We start from the raw sequence: 14,989 nt of genomic DNA on the forward strand, positions 1-14,989 counted from the left end.
GTTCAAAACGAAAGAGCGGCTACGGGCTTGGTCAACATATGCAAATTTAGATCCAACTTGTCGTTGCTGTCTACAAGCACCTGAAACTTTGAAACATTTGATGCTTTTCTGCGTTGGGCTAAGAACGGAAAGAACTCGTCTTTTGGGCCCTTGGAGCGACTCCCACCCGTCAATGGATGCTGAAGATTGGTGGCAACAACTGTTTAATGGAAGTGATATGAAACTAGTCTTGCCTGTAACACATCTTTTAGCAATAATTGAAAACCGACTGCTGACCCCTAATGTATCTGTAAATAATGACTGAGGATGTGTTACATCCCTTGGGATAGTGGGAAACCATACTTCTGTAGAATAATGAGGGAAAGGGAAATGGATGAATGGATGAATGTTGTTTGTCTGTTTTGTAACATTTATGTATTTTAAAGGTTTAATTACAAACCAATAAAATTAAAAAAAAATAATGCTTTATTCAGATAAATCAATCCATAAAAGTTCATACACAAAGAATTAATCACGAACACAAACATGTTTCCAAAAAAAGTGAATGTTACAATAAAACAAACAAATATCTCCTATATTATTTATAGATCTACCCCAGGATAGTTTCAGAGCCTTGGATAGCATTCCCTTCTTGCATGGTTTCCCCCTAATAAGACATTTTGTATGCCTGGATAGGGAGTCGAAGGGCTTCAATGAAATGGCCCCAAATGTGTTCACCAGTGGGTCTTGCAGTTTGTCAGTGCAGTCACCATTCTGGGTCGTTACCAATTTGCCCTTTGCAGGCTGTTGAGAAGTTCCTTGACCAGCTGCCAGTGGAAAGCTGTGAGGCTATGAGGGAGTTAATGTTAGATGGTTTTGTAGGCAGTAGGCACATAATACAGGCTTGCTTGGACACAGTCGATAAGGTGACTAGAGGCATAGCAACATGGGCAGGTTTAGATGCCTTCAACGGTTGAGCCTGTCTGATTTCTTGTCTGATGTCCTGGAATACATTATGGACTAGTCTTTTCAGACTGGCAAACTATTTGGAGACAAGGTGGATCATACACTTGAAAAATTCAGCCACCAGATGGATCACTATTTGGGTTTTTCACAGCTCAGCAGTATCCGGTAATGCCTGCCACACTGCAGATGCCGTGTTTCAGCAAAGCTACTTCAGCGAAGGGCCAATCATCCTAAGTTACCTGGGGGAACCCAGACGTGGACCCCTTGCTCACTGTGCTCTGAGAGGCACAGCTCCACCTCACTAATGAGGCCCAACAAGGCTGAAACACGTGTATGGGGTTGTTGTTGGTACTCTTGTTCAAAGGAGGTTTGCCTGGCATTTCGGTGCTGGACTGCCCTTGTGGGTGGGACAAAGACTGATATGCAAATGGCTATTCCTCCTTTGTGAAAAGTACAGCAAGATTAAAGCGATGGCTGCAGACTCTCACAGTGGGTAAAAACCACAGAACAGGTTATCATGCCATGTTCTTTCGAGGGAGGAGGCGCCTGCTACCTTTTTTCCAACCCTACAGGAAGCATTCATGAGGTATGGGCTAGTGGAAAGTAGCCACCAAGCTAGAGGAATCTTTGTGGGGCAGCCCTAGGGAAGCTGCTTTGATCTGTTCTCTGTCCGCGCAACGCCAGTGGCGGTATGCTGGGAAATCTTGTTAAAGAGTGGAGAGCTGTGACCACACACACCAGTTGGTCCTACAGATTATAGAAACATGGTACATCCTCTCTTTCTTGGCATTTTCCCTGACTGCCTTTCACATCAGTGAAGACCAGAGTTTTACCATGCAGAGCTGTTGTTGGAAGATCAGATGGTTAAAAAAAATGGCCATAGAAAAGATACCTGATGGGGAACACCTAGTAGGTTCTACTCTTAACATTTTCTAATCCAGAGAAGAGAACTCGGCAAGCGTAGGGTCATTATAGACATACGGGGGGTCTCAACAAATACATGAGAAGTGACTAGTTCATGATGCTGAGCTTTGGGTCCATTGTGCCAGTGTGACTGGGTGGAGTCCTTGGACCTCTGTGATGCATATTTTCCCAGGCCTATCCTAACAATGCACAGAAGTACTTAGAATTTGTGTTTTCCGGCCGTCATTGTAAATTCCAGCTGTTACCCTTCAGCCTAACATCAGCTCGGACGGTCTTCACCACAATAATGGATCTTATGGTGTCCCATTGGCATGGGTAGAGGTATTCACCAACGTTGACGATTGGCTGTGAAAATGGTCTGGTCGGGAAGAGGTGCTGACAGTGCCGCATCAGCCATTGGGGCTGCTCCACACTCTGGGAACTTCAAGAAGCCAACCATGAAGCTGCATTTATATGGACAGTGCTAGACAAAGAGCTAATGAGACCTTCCCACAGGCTATCGATTTGACTCTGAGATAGTTTGGGTTAGGTGCCATGCTTGCAGGTCAGATGCTTCTGATTGCCTCAAGCATTCTTCGCATTCCTCGTGTGAGGCTTCATATGGGGAGGCTCAAGTGTGAACTCAGGTTAAGTTGAACACAATCCACTCTATCCCTGGAAGACATGCTAGGAATGAACACTGGCTTTGTGCAAGATTTGAGTTGGTGTTCCAGAGAGGGCAATGTCACAGTGAGCAAGCTATTTGCACGACCCAGTCTTTCAGGCATAACCCATCATGGATGCAGGGGATCCTGCTCTGCAATATGGATATAAGAGAGAGATATTTGGGGGGGGCGTGAGCTTGACATAATCTTCCGGAGCCGAGAGTGATCTGCCTTACTCTGCAATCTTTCCAGTCTTAGTTATGTCATTATGTGAACAGGTGCAATAGAGTGGCCTCCCTCCAGTTGTGCACTGAAACTCTGTGTGGTTGATTGCCACGGGCATCTTGATTGTGTTTTCCATCTGGCCGCAGAGAGCAATATGATGGTAGATTCTCTCAGCAGGTGGCAGTTGGTGCCACATGAGTGGTCCCTCGACCGATCACGGGTGTTCCACATTTTTTAGATGTGGGGCTTGCTGGGGTTGGGTCTATTTGCAACCCATGTCAAAAAGAAATGTCGAGTGTATTGCCCCAGAGAGGTGCCTACGATGAGCCACTGAGCGAGGTCTCGCTGATTCTGTGGAATTTCACATAAATGTACACGTTCCCTCTAATTGCCCTGTGTCAGGCTGAGAGGTCCTGTATCCGCGGAAGCTGCTGAACCCCCGACAATCCCCCTGAGATGTATTTCCCAGAACTAGTTTTCAATACAGCTCTGTAAACTACACCCCAAAGGGAAAGGGGGAATGGGACAACAAAACAACACCAGGCAGACTGCGTCAAGGCTAATCAGTGCTGAACCTGCAGAGGATAGAGAATAACATATACACTTCCTTAATTCACTTACTTAACCTTATGAATGGGAAGTCATTAATCCTTAACTAATAATTGAGAATCCTACCTGGTTCTTCTCTTGAAATTTCTTAGAGAAGCGGATAAGAAGCTGAAAATCTCTCTTACTTGCGGTACTTGAAATTCCCAGCAACTTCTTACATTAGGCAAAACTGGAAGTCTTAGTTCTTTGTTTGTCTTTTTTCCAACATGCAATGGTAGTTCAATTAGATTGTCTTTAAAATGTTCTTTCTTGTCATTTCAAAACTTTTCAAACTATTTATAATTATCTTGAGTCTTTGAATCCTTGAAGAAAGAGGAAACACATGCTAACTGCACACGCAGGTTATTTCCATTAAAATTATCGATGAACTTCACGTAGAAATCTTCCTGGTTGAAGAACACGCGCAAACGGATGAAGACGCGCGATCAAAATAATCCACACGCGCAAAAAATCCACACGCGCAATAATTCCCACGCGCAATAGTCCACACGCGCAATAATGTTCTCCTGCGAGACACGCGAAATAAGAACACCCGCGCTATTGAGTTCAAACGCAACGAAGTGATTCTCACGCGCACAATCACTCGCGATGGAAAAAACACACGCGCACTCTCATGGCACGCGACGAACAGATTTCTCGCGCTTAGTACCCCCGCGCTAAAAATCACACGCGCTTTGTATTTCACACGCGCTTTGTACACCCGCGCTAAAAATCACACGCGCTTTGTATTTCACACGCGCTTTGTATTTCACACGCGCTTTGTACACTCGCGCTAAAAATCACACGCGCTTTATATTTCACACGCGCTTTGAATTTCACACGCGCTTTGTAGTTCTCACGCAGCGTATAACTTTTCGCGCAAAGGATCACCCGCGCAATAAAACACACGCGCGTTCAAAATGGCACGAGACCAACCTCTACTCGCGCTCGGAATACACACGCTAGAAAGCACGCGCTCACTTGAATACGCACGCGACAGTCAAAATCTCGCGCTAAGGAACACCGCACTGGAAACACAAGCGCACTCCGATAGTTCAATAGTTTTAGTAGAAACACTACTTTTAACGAATTTTCAAGGAGACTGTTATTGAGATGAACAGATTTACAGTAGAAATAAAGTCACTTATCTCCTGAGCGAATTCACAAAGGTTTCCTGCTTTTCCTATCTTCAAAACGAATTCATGCCAGCTGAAGACTTCTCCTGAACCCCCAAGAAAGTAGCCGCTCAACTGCTGAGATCTGAAGGATAAAATCCACCAGGCCTAATACTAAAGCAGGAGCAGCCACTGAACACGTCCTCTCAGATGGGGTTTTGATGATGAAAGGCACAGAATGACAGTTTAGAATGTTCATTGTTGTTCAGCATTGTCTTCCAGCCAATCAGAGCTGTCACTGTGAGGCTCCATCTTGCCTTGGGTCAGAACCAGGATTCTGAATCAACAAGTTAAGGCCTAACCAACTATAATGGAAAACTTCCCACCCACACAAAGCTAATCTGAAAAGGATAATAATAAAAAGGAAACTTGAATAAGAGAAGGAAACCTGACAGTACCCCCCTCCTAATGCCCAGTCTCTGGGCCTATCTTGTGTGGGTTTTTAGCATGAAACTTAGCCACTAAACGGGGGGCATGTACATCAACTGAATCTTCCCAAGATCGTTCCTCCGGTCCATATCCCTCCCAATCAATCAAATACTGCAATCTTCCCCTCACTTTCCTAGAATCCAAAATTTGTTTAACCACAAATTCCTCAGATGAATCCTCCAAAATCACAGGGGAAGGTGGTGTTCTGAATCTAGTTCCTGAACAAACTGGTTTTAAAAGACTAACATGAAAAGTAGGATGTACCTTCAACTGCTTGGGTAATTTCAATCGTACTGCCACAGGGTTGATGATTTTCTCTACCTCAAAAGGGCCCACAAATCTTGGACTGAACTTATTCTTCCCCTTAATTTTCAGGTATCGGGTAGAAAGCCAAACTAAGTCTCCCACCTTATATTCAGGTCCAGTTTTTCTTCTCAAATCGGCATACCTCTTATATTTCAACTTATTTTCTCCCAGAACCTTTTTTGCTCTATCCAAGTTATTTTTCATTATCAACAAACGATCTTCCACTCTAGGATTCCCTGAATCTTCCTCCAACACCTCAAAACTCAGAAAACGAGGATGAAACCCACGACCCAACAAGAAAGGGGACATAGAAGTAGCATCTTTTCCACAATTGTTGTAAGAGAATTCTGCCAACCACACCAAATCCACCCATTCCTCTCTAGCTTGTAAATAACACCTTAAAAACTTCTCCAATTCTTGATTTACTCTCTCCACTTGTCCATTACTTTCCGGATGATACCCAGAAGTCAAACTAACTTCCACTCCAAGTTTCTTACAGAAGGCCCTCCAGAATTTTGAAATAAATTGAGATCCCCTGTCAGAGATAACTTGACTTGGGAGTCCATGTAGTCTAACTACACCTTGCAAAAAACTATGAGCCAGTTTTTCCACGGTAACCTCTCCCTCTATTGGTAAAAAATGTGCTTCTTTAGTAAGAAGATCGACCACAACAAGAATGGTAGTACAACCCTTATCTTGAGGGAGATCAACTATGAAATCCATAGAAATTGTATGCCAAGGACGAGGAGGAACAGGTAATGGCTCCAATAAGCCATGCGGCTTCCCAACTTGACTTTTCTCTTGTGCACAGACTACACAAGTTTTAACAAAATTCAAGGTGTCTTGACGAATTTTTTCCCACCAAAAATTCCTTCGAACCAGTTCCAGAGTTTTTCTGAACCCAGGATGTCCTGCTAAAATGGATTCATGACAATTTCTCAAAACCTTTTCTCTCAACTCATCAGTAGGTACATAAAGCTTGTTATCAAAAAAAGGAAGATTGTCTTTCAACTTTCTAGCTGGATCCAGTCTCACCCACTCCTCCATCTTCTGCAAGGACATATTTTGACGAACTTCATTCAAAAAATCAATTTCTTTAATGGCTCCAGCTAACAAAAAACGTTCTGGAGCAATTATAGGTTCTGGTTCTATAATCTCTTTGTCTTCACTTCCAGGAAATTGGCGAGATAACGCATCAGCTTTTTTGTTTTGACTTCCGGGTTTAAAAGTCACAATGAAATCATAATCTGCAAAGAACAAAGACCAACGAAGTTGGCGTGGAGACAAAGTTCTGGCAGATTTTAAAAACAATAAATTTCGATGATCAGTAAGGACCGTTACTGTATGTCTTGCTCCTTTAAGAAAATGTCTCCATTCTTCAAAAGCGGACTTTATTGCTAACAGTTCCCGATCAGCAATTGTGTAGTTCACTTCAGCAGCAGAAAACTTTCTAGAAAAGAATGCAACTGGATGTATTTGACCAGTAGTTTCATTCCTTTGAGAAAGCACCGCCCCCAACGCTAAATTTGAAGCGTCCGCCTCCAAAAAAAAAGGTTTAGAAAGATCTGGATGAATTAGAATTGGACTAGAAGTAAATCTTTGTTTTAACTCTTGAAAAGCCTTTTCTGCTTCAAGGTCCCAGTCAAATTTCACTCCTTTTTTCAAAAGCCTCGTTATAGGAGCAACCAGCCGAGAAAAACCTTCTATAAATCTCCTATAAAAATTGGCAAATCCTAAGAAACTTTGTATTTCCTTAACCTTAGTAGGAGGGGGCCATTCAAGAACGGCTTGCACTTTTTTAGGATTCATTTCTAAACCCTTAGGTGAAATTATAAAACCTAAAAACTCCACAGAATCAGTATGGAATTGACTTTTTTCCAATTTGGCAAACAAATGATTTTCTCGCAACTTTTGTAACACCAAGCGCACATGTTTCTGATGTTGATCTAGGTCAGAAGAGAAAATCAAAATATCATCGATATAAACGACAACAAAAATATCCAAGTATTCTCTAAAAACCTCATCAATGAAAAATTGGAAAGCCGCTGGAGCATTACATAGACCGAATGGCATAACTTGATATTCAAACAGCCCAAATCTGGTCTTAAACGCTATCTTCCATTCGTCCCCTTCCTGCACACGTACAAGATGGTAAGCTCCTCTCAGATCTAATTTTGAGAAAATATTTGCTCCTTGTATTTGATTAAGCATTTCTGAGATGAGAGGAAGAGGATACCGGTTCTTAATAGTGACTTTGTTAACGGCTCGATAATCTATGCAAGTTCTAAGCGAGCCATCCGGTTTAGGTACAAAAAATAAAGGAGAGGCCGCAGGTGACTTAGAATGACGAATAAATCCTTTGGCCAAATTTTCTGACAAATATTCTTTTAAATAATCATTCTCTTTCTCAGTAAGAGCATATACCCTACTACTAGGCAAAATTGTTCCTGGCTCCAGTTCAATTTTACAATCAAAGGATCTATGGGGTGGTAATTCTCCTGCCACTTTCTCATCAAATACGTCCCAGAAATCTTTGTAACACTGGGGAAGTTGACCCACTACAGCTCCCACATCATGACCTCCAATTCCAGTCTCAGCCAGAAAACTAGACACGGAATTACTTTGTTTTACCTCTTCCTCTAAGAGACTTCCTGAAAAGCAATTCTCTTTACAAAAATCGGATTGCATGTCAATTGTCCTAGCACTCCAATCAATTAGGGGATTATGGAGAGTAAGCCAAGGCATGCCCAAGATAATCTTCAACAAAGGGGCATCAATTAACTCAAACGAAATTATCTCTTTGTGACCTCCTGATAACTCCAAAGTTAAAGAACCAGTTCTATGAGTAATAGGACCAGAAGATAAACATGTACCATCAACAGCCCTAGCCTGCTCTACAACCTCCTTCAGAATAATTGGAATTCCCAACGATTTGGCCAGACCCCAATCCATGAAATTCCCAGTCGCACCCGAGTCAATCATTACAGGACCATTTCCCTTACACTCCAAATCAAAAAATAAGGATACATTTATGGTTATATGAGGAACCGCTGTCTGCACCGTATTAGCGATCTGTTGTACCTTGACTGCTGAGGAAGAAGTCTTCTTGGGAGTGTAAGGACAGTTTCCTAAAAAGTGCCCACCTCTTCCACAGTATAAACACAGATTATTATCTCTCCTCCTAGTCTTTTCCTCCACTGTTAACGGGCCTCTGATTCTTGGAGATGAATTATTCCCTTTGGGTTTACTCTCTATTTTAGGTCTATCTACTCTAAGTATAGACTTTACATCACTCTGACCATGACGTCTCTCTGCCTTCCTTTCACTCAAACGGAAGTCCAATTGAATAACCAAATCAATCAGACCTTCACAAGTAGGAGGGCGTTCTACTACTCCAGACAAAGCATCCTTTAACTCATCTCTAAGGCCCCGATAAAACAACGAGGCCTGTTTAACCTCGGGCCACTTGCTTTCTAACACAAGGGACTTAAATTGTGTTATATAAGCAATCAAGTCTCTATTACCTTGTTTTAATTCTAAAAGTTCACCATCTACTTCCAGAGATAACTGTCTTCTATCAAACATTTTTCGGAATATCTCTAAAAAACTGGTATAATTTTCTAAAACCGCACTCTTTTGACTCACCAACAACCCAGCCCAAGCAGATGCCTCCCCAGAAAGATATGACAACATAAATGTTATCTTAGAAGCATCCAATGGAAATAATTCTGGTCTACTCATAAAATGTAATTCACATTGTGTTAAGAACACCCTAAATCTCTTGGAATCCCCATGATAACGTTCTGGGGGCGCCAAAGGAACTGGCATAATTATACTCCTTACCCCTTCTGCCACTGAAGGCGCCCGTTGTATGTGTGGTAACTGATCTTCTCTTTCTAACTCAGGTGGAGAACCTGCGCCCCCTGAAACCTCATCCTCTCTCCTTTCTCCCCTCTGTTGAATTTGTGTAACTTTAACACTTAAGTCATCTACCTTTTGACTAAGTAAGGCATTTTCTTCTCGAGAAATTTTCAACTCCTCCCGTAACTCCCTAATCAAAGATCCTAACATCTCCATGGATTCGTCGGGGTTCATGACAGCTCGGGCGGACTAAATTATTGGCCTTTCATTCTGTCAGGCTGAGAGGTCCTGTATCTGCGGAAGCTGCTGAACCCCCGACAATCCCCCTGAGATGTATTTCCCAGAACTAGTTTTCAATACAGCTCTGTAAACTACACCCCAAAGGGAAAGGGGGAATGGGACAACAAAACAACACCAGGCAGACTGCGTCAAGGCTAATCAGTGCTGAACCTGCAGAGGATAGAGAATAACATATACACTTCCTTAATTCACTTACTTAACCTTATGAATGGGAAGTCATTAATCCTTAACTAATAATTGAGAATCCTACCTGGTTCTTCTCTTGAAATTTCTTAGAGAAGCGGATAAGAAGCTGAAAATCTCTCTTACTTGCGGTACTTGAAATTCCCAGCAACTTCTTACATTAGGCAAAACTGGAAGTCTTAGTTCTTTGTTTGTCTTTTTTCCAACATGCAATGGTAGTTCAATTAGATTGTCTTTAAAATGTTCTTTCTTGTCATTTCAAAACTTTTCAAACTATTTATAATTATCTTGAGTCTTTGAATCCTTGAAGAAAGAGGAAACACATGCTAACTGCACACGCAGGTTATTTCCATTAAAATTATCGATGAACTTCACGTAGAAATCTTCCTGGTTGAAGAACACGCGCAAACGGATGAAGACGCGCGATCAAAATAATCCACACGCGCAAAAAATCCACACGCGCAATAATTCCCACGCGCAATAGTCCACACGCGCAATAATGTTCTCCTGCGAGACACGCGAAATAAGAACACCCGCGCTATTGAGTTCAAACGCAACGAAGTGATTCTCACACGCACAATCACTCGCGATGGAAAAAACACACGCGCACTCTCATGGCACGCGACGAACAGATTTCTCGCGCTTAGTACCCCCGCGCTAAAAATCACACGCGCTTTGTATTTCACACGCGCTTTGTACACCCGCGCTAAAAATCACACGCGCTTTGTATTTCACACGCGCTTTGTATTTCACACGCGCTTTGTACACTCGCGCTAAAAATCACACGCGCTTTATATTTCACACGCGCTTTGAATTTCACACGCGCTTTGTAGTTCTCACGCAGCGTATAACTTTTCGCGCAAAGGATCACCCGCGCAATAAAACACACACGCGTTTAAAATGGCACGAGACCAACCTCTACTCGCGCTCGGAATACACACGCTAGAAAGCACACGCTCACTTGAATACGCACGCGACAGTCAAAATCTCGCGCTAAGGAACACCGCACTGGAAACACAAGCGCACTCCGATAGTTCAATAGTTTTAGTAGAAACACTACTTTTAACGAATTTTCAAGGAGACTGTTATTGAGATGAACAGATTTACAGTAGAAATAAAGTCACTTATCTCCTGAGCGAATTCACAAAGGTTTCCTGCTTTTCCTATCTTCAAAACGAATTCATGCCAGCTGAAGACTTCTCCTGAACCCCCAAGAAAGTAGCCGCTCAACTGCTGAGATCTGAAGGATAAAATCCACCAGGCCTAATACTAAAGCAGGAGCAGCCACTGAACACGTCCTCTCAGATGGGGTTTTGATGATGAAAGGCACAGAGTGACAGTTTAGAATGTTCATTGTTGTTCAGCATTGTCTTCCAGCCAATCAGAGCTGTCACTGTGAGGCTCCATCTTGCCTTGGGTCAGAACCAGGATTCTGAATCAACAAGTTAAGGCCTAACCAACTATAATGGAAAACTTCCCACCCACACAAAGCTAATCTGAAAAGGATAATAATAAAAAGGAAACTTGAATAAGAGAAGGAAACCTGACACCCTGTTGTAGACAGCACTGATGACATTCGGGTACCACAGGGAGACAATGATTTTGATGGCTTCAAGATTACCACAGCGGGTCTGGTATGCAGATTTGCAGAATCTGAGCAGCTGTGCAGGTTGAAGGATTGCAGTGTTCCTATGTCTGTGACACAGGAGGTTGGCAGGGTCTTCGATTTGAACTCAGTAAGTCTTCATCTTCACCCCCCAACCCCCATCACCAGATGCCTAAGGTTTTAGGGCATTGACCAGTCTGATAAGCTACATGACTTTATGGTGAGTGGCAGGAGGCAAAATACATGCAAGCTCTACTCATGTAGGTGGATTTTGTATTATCACTGGTAAAGGAGGGTTTGCAGAGGTCCTCTGTGAGGGAATACCTGGCTATTCATTCTTTTTTTATGCGCCAGTGCAAATAAGGTTTTTTCTTTGAGATACCAATAGTGTTCCAGTTCTTAGAGGGACTGCTAATTTGCTCTCTGCCAGTAATGTACATCCAAGCTGAATTTGGTCTTAGCACAGTTGATAGCTATGCCGTTTGACCACATGCATAGCTGTGATTGTGCGTTTCCCACTTTAGGCATTGCTTTCTTGGTGGGCATTACATCAGACAGGCGAGTGAGTGATCTGCAGGCCCTGTTGGCTGTCAGGCTTTAAACAATTATTTTCAAAAGACAAGATAAGGCTTTGGGAGAAGCTGTCCTTCCTGCCTAAGGTGACCAGTGAGTTTCAGAATAACCAGTCTAAACAGCTCCTTCCTTCTTTCTTCCTCCTCATCCTTCCTAAGGGGTGGGTGGCCCGTATCTACTATATAGTTTGGTCAGATAAGTAATAAATGGGCAGCCAGCTGTTTGTAACTTTTGGTAAGAGGTCTGGGGCGGGACGCCGGACAAGCAGATCATCTGTAGATGGATTTTGGAAGCATCAGGAGTTGCTACAAGGCAGTGCACAAGGCTTCTCCTCCTGAGGAGATCATGGCACATTCTTTGCAGGGCAATTTGGCAACTACCGCTTTCTTGAATGGAGTCCCAATTCAGGAACTCTGAAGGACAGACAATTGGTCCGTGCTGCATACTTTAACAAAGTACTTCTGCCTGGACTTGGACAGAGAGGCTGAGGTCTTGTTCGGTATGGCTGTAGTGCAGCACATCTTTGATGAAGTTCTCTGTATTCTTATCCTCGTCGTTAGCAATGCTGGATACATCTTTCAAAGATAGGGAATCTGCAGAGAAGATAGTATCCATTACAAGAACAAGCTACATGCCCTGCGGCTCATATTGCTTCTGCTGAGTAAAATGCCTTCTCTGAAGATACCGTATCTGCTTGCATTCCTCCCCTAAGTTGCTTTAGAATGCAGCATGTCTCCCTGTGGATGGAAGTATCTGGGTAACTCTTGGGCTTGATGCATGTGGTGCCACTTCTAACCTGGGCATTGTCACTTCTGCTGGAGGCTGCAAGGACACCCTTAAGGTACCCTGTGTAAGGGTTGTGCCATGTGAACGCAAGTCAGATTTCCCGGGCTCCCAGCCTAACGACTGGACCTTTCAAAGATCAGAACACTTGAAACACTTGTGTATAGGCGCATAATAAATAACAAATCAATCAATCAAGATATCTGCAGAGACGATATCATATCCATCAGAAGCAAAGTTAACTGCAAGGTATGTAACATTTCTCTTCAATTTTGGTACATGTTTGCTCATAGATTAGATGCTGCTCTGTTTCTACTATTATTCGTGGAGCTCTGGAACTGATAACCTGGTCCAGTGCAGGATACAATGAAGACGTTTCTTATTCCAGTGAGAACATTAGAGGCTCGTGACAAAAACTTGAAGAGGCTTAGCATGGCCCACTGTCAGTACCTCACCACCTCTGGGAATTATATTGCTGTGAAATGTATTGTATTTAGTTGTGTCTGTCCACACGGTCTTTTGATATTGTTTGACGCTATGTCAGCCCATTTTTTAAATCACACAAAATCCAAGTGTTGAAACCTTTGATTGCACTCACTGACAATATTATATTGAGATGATGCAGTGCTTGAGCCATCAAAGTCCCATTCTTTGGCATCCATCTGTTGAAGAGTTATTTGGAAACTTAAAGGATCATGCCTTCTGCAATCTAGACACAACACTTTCATTTAGCTCAATTAAAGGTATCACAACTTGATTTAGTGGGATCTCGGTGTGTTCTTGCCCTTCCAAGCGTGTACATAACAATGTAAATAAGCTAATAGTACGATCCACAAGGAAAGGAGGAATTGGACTTCAGTAAAATTTGGTAAAAATTGTTTTTCAATTAAACCAAATAATAATAAAAAAATAAGCTAATTATTTTCATGAATATTGCACCAATCCTCTTTATGGTTCATATGCTTCCCTGATGAATGCTTGAAGTATGGACTATGTCTTAACCATGTTTTGCATATCAAAATATACACAGATATAAAGAAAGAAGGTGGCCATGTTTCATCTACTTGTACTGGTGAATGATGGCAAATGTGCTCATCTCTTTACTTGGTGTTCCCACACAGGGTGAACGAGGGCCTCCAGGAGAGACGGTTGCCGGACCCAGGGGGATCCCCGGCGTGCCGGGAGAGAGAGGAGACCAGGTACATTGACATGTGGCGAGGTGCAGCTATAACATAAACATAATCGCCAGTCAGTGGTTGGCAGGAGAAATGATGGTGCCACAAATACATGAATGAATGACATAAGTATTAGTGATTTATTTAACACCTTTTGTAATTAAATCACCCCAGGGAGCTACAGCGTTTCAGACTGGTTATATGAAGTAATGTGAAACCGTGGATTTCACATGTTTCCCACGTACGTGGCCTATGTGCAGAGGTTCACAGGGGAAATATGCTGAGAGGCACTAACGTCTCTTCAGGCTGGTAGGGGATGGTCAAGGGACCTGGAGTGCACTTGAGCTGAATGAGCGCATGGATCTCTCTGGCATCTATTGTTGATCTTGGTTATGGAGGTGTGTTGAGGTGTGTTAGTGCCATGAAGGTGGTGACATTGGTGACAGGGAACTAGTGCACTGATCCCAAGATGTTCTGGATTACTTGGAGAGCGGAGGTTGGATGTGTTGAAAGGCTGATGTAGAGTGAGTTGACCTTGCTAAGAATGGAATAGGCAACAATTCCCCCCTGCTACTAGGAGAGACTCTCTAAGAGGAAAGTGTGATAGGCCAACCACAGATCTACTTCAGGCTTCAATGGTTATTTTCTAGTCGAGGTTTAATGAAAGGTCCTTCACCATGGTTGATTGATTTTCCTGGAGGTATCTCCCCAGTGTGCGTTTTGGGTATGTGTTTAGGAAGAGTACAGTGGCTAAGGGAACCGTGTGTTACAGAATTAATTGATTAAATAGATGTTAGGATAATCGTGTCTGTTTGCAGTTTTCTCATCTGGTTTAATCGGACTCTCATCATATCTGTAAACTATTTGTGTGCCCCTGGACTGATTTTAGGGAGTGAGATATTTTTCTACGCTTAACTAATTTCGTTTATCATATTGGGGGCACCAGTCAATCCTTAAAGCTACCAGTGAAGGAGGGGCACCCCCTCAATTAAGTCTATTGTAGCACTAATAACCTCCTTACCTTGTTTTCCAATTCAAATTTTTGTTCGAGTGTGGTCATTTTTGCCAGGCAGTGATTCCTTTATTTTTTTTTGGGGTGAACACCTGTGCACCTTCCCTTTTTTAGCACATAGCAGCTAATTCAATGCACTGCTCAAAATGGCTGGTCATGTTGTTTGAAGCCCCGTCTTAGTGCTCCACTGTTCTTTTGGCTGTCTTTCTCCTGGGCATGGGTGAAGGGTGGCATATCTGGGCACCCTCTTTGCAGGTTCT

The 14,989-nt window shown here is 42.9% G+C and overlaps 1 protein-coding gene across 1 annotated transcript in view; it reads left to right on the top strand.

Moving 5' to 3' along the window:
* COL7A1 (collagen type VII alpha 1 chain) overlaps positions 1–14,989 on the top strand; it is a 782,081-nt gene that overhangs the window by 744,354 nt on the left and 22,738 nt on the right. The window contains exon 116 of the mRNA XM_069646196.1: positions 13,664–13,741. Coding sequence (XP_069502297.1) covers positions 13,664–13,741 — 78 coding nt within the window. The remainder of the gene's footprint in view (positions 1–13,663; positions 13,742–14,989) is intronic.

Source organism: Ambystoma mexicanum, chromosome 2p (genome assembly GCF_040938575.1).
Source record: "Ambystoma mexicanum isolate Mex_15411 chromosome 2p, UKY_AmexF1_1, whole genome shotgun sequence".
In the NCBI taxonomy this organism is placed as follows: Eukaryota; Metazoa; Chordata; class Amphibia; order Caudata; family Ambystomatidae; genus Ambystoma; species Ambystoma mexicanum.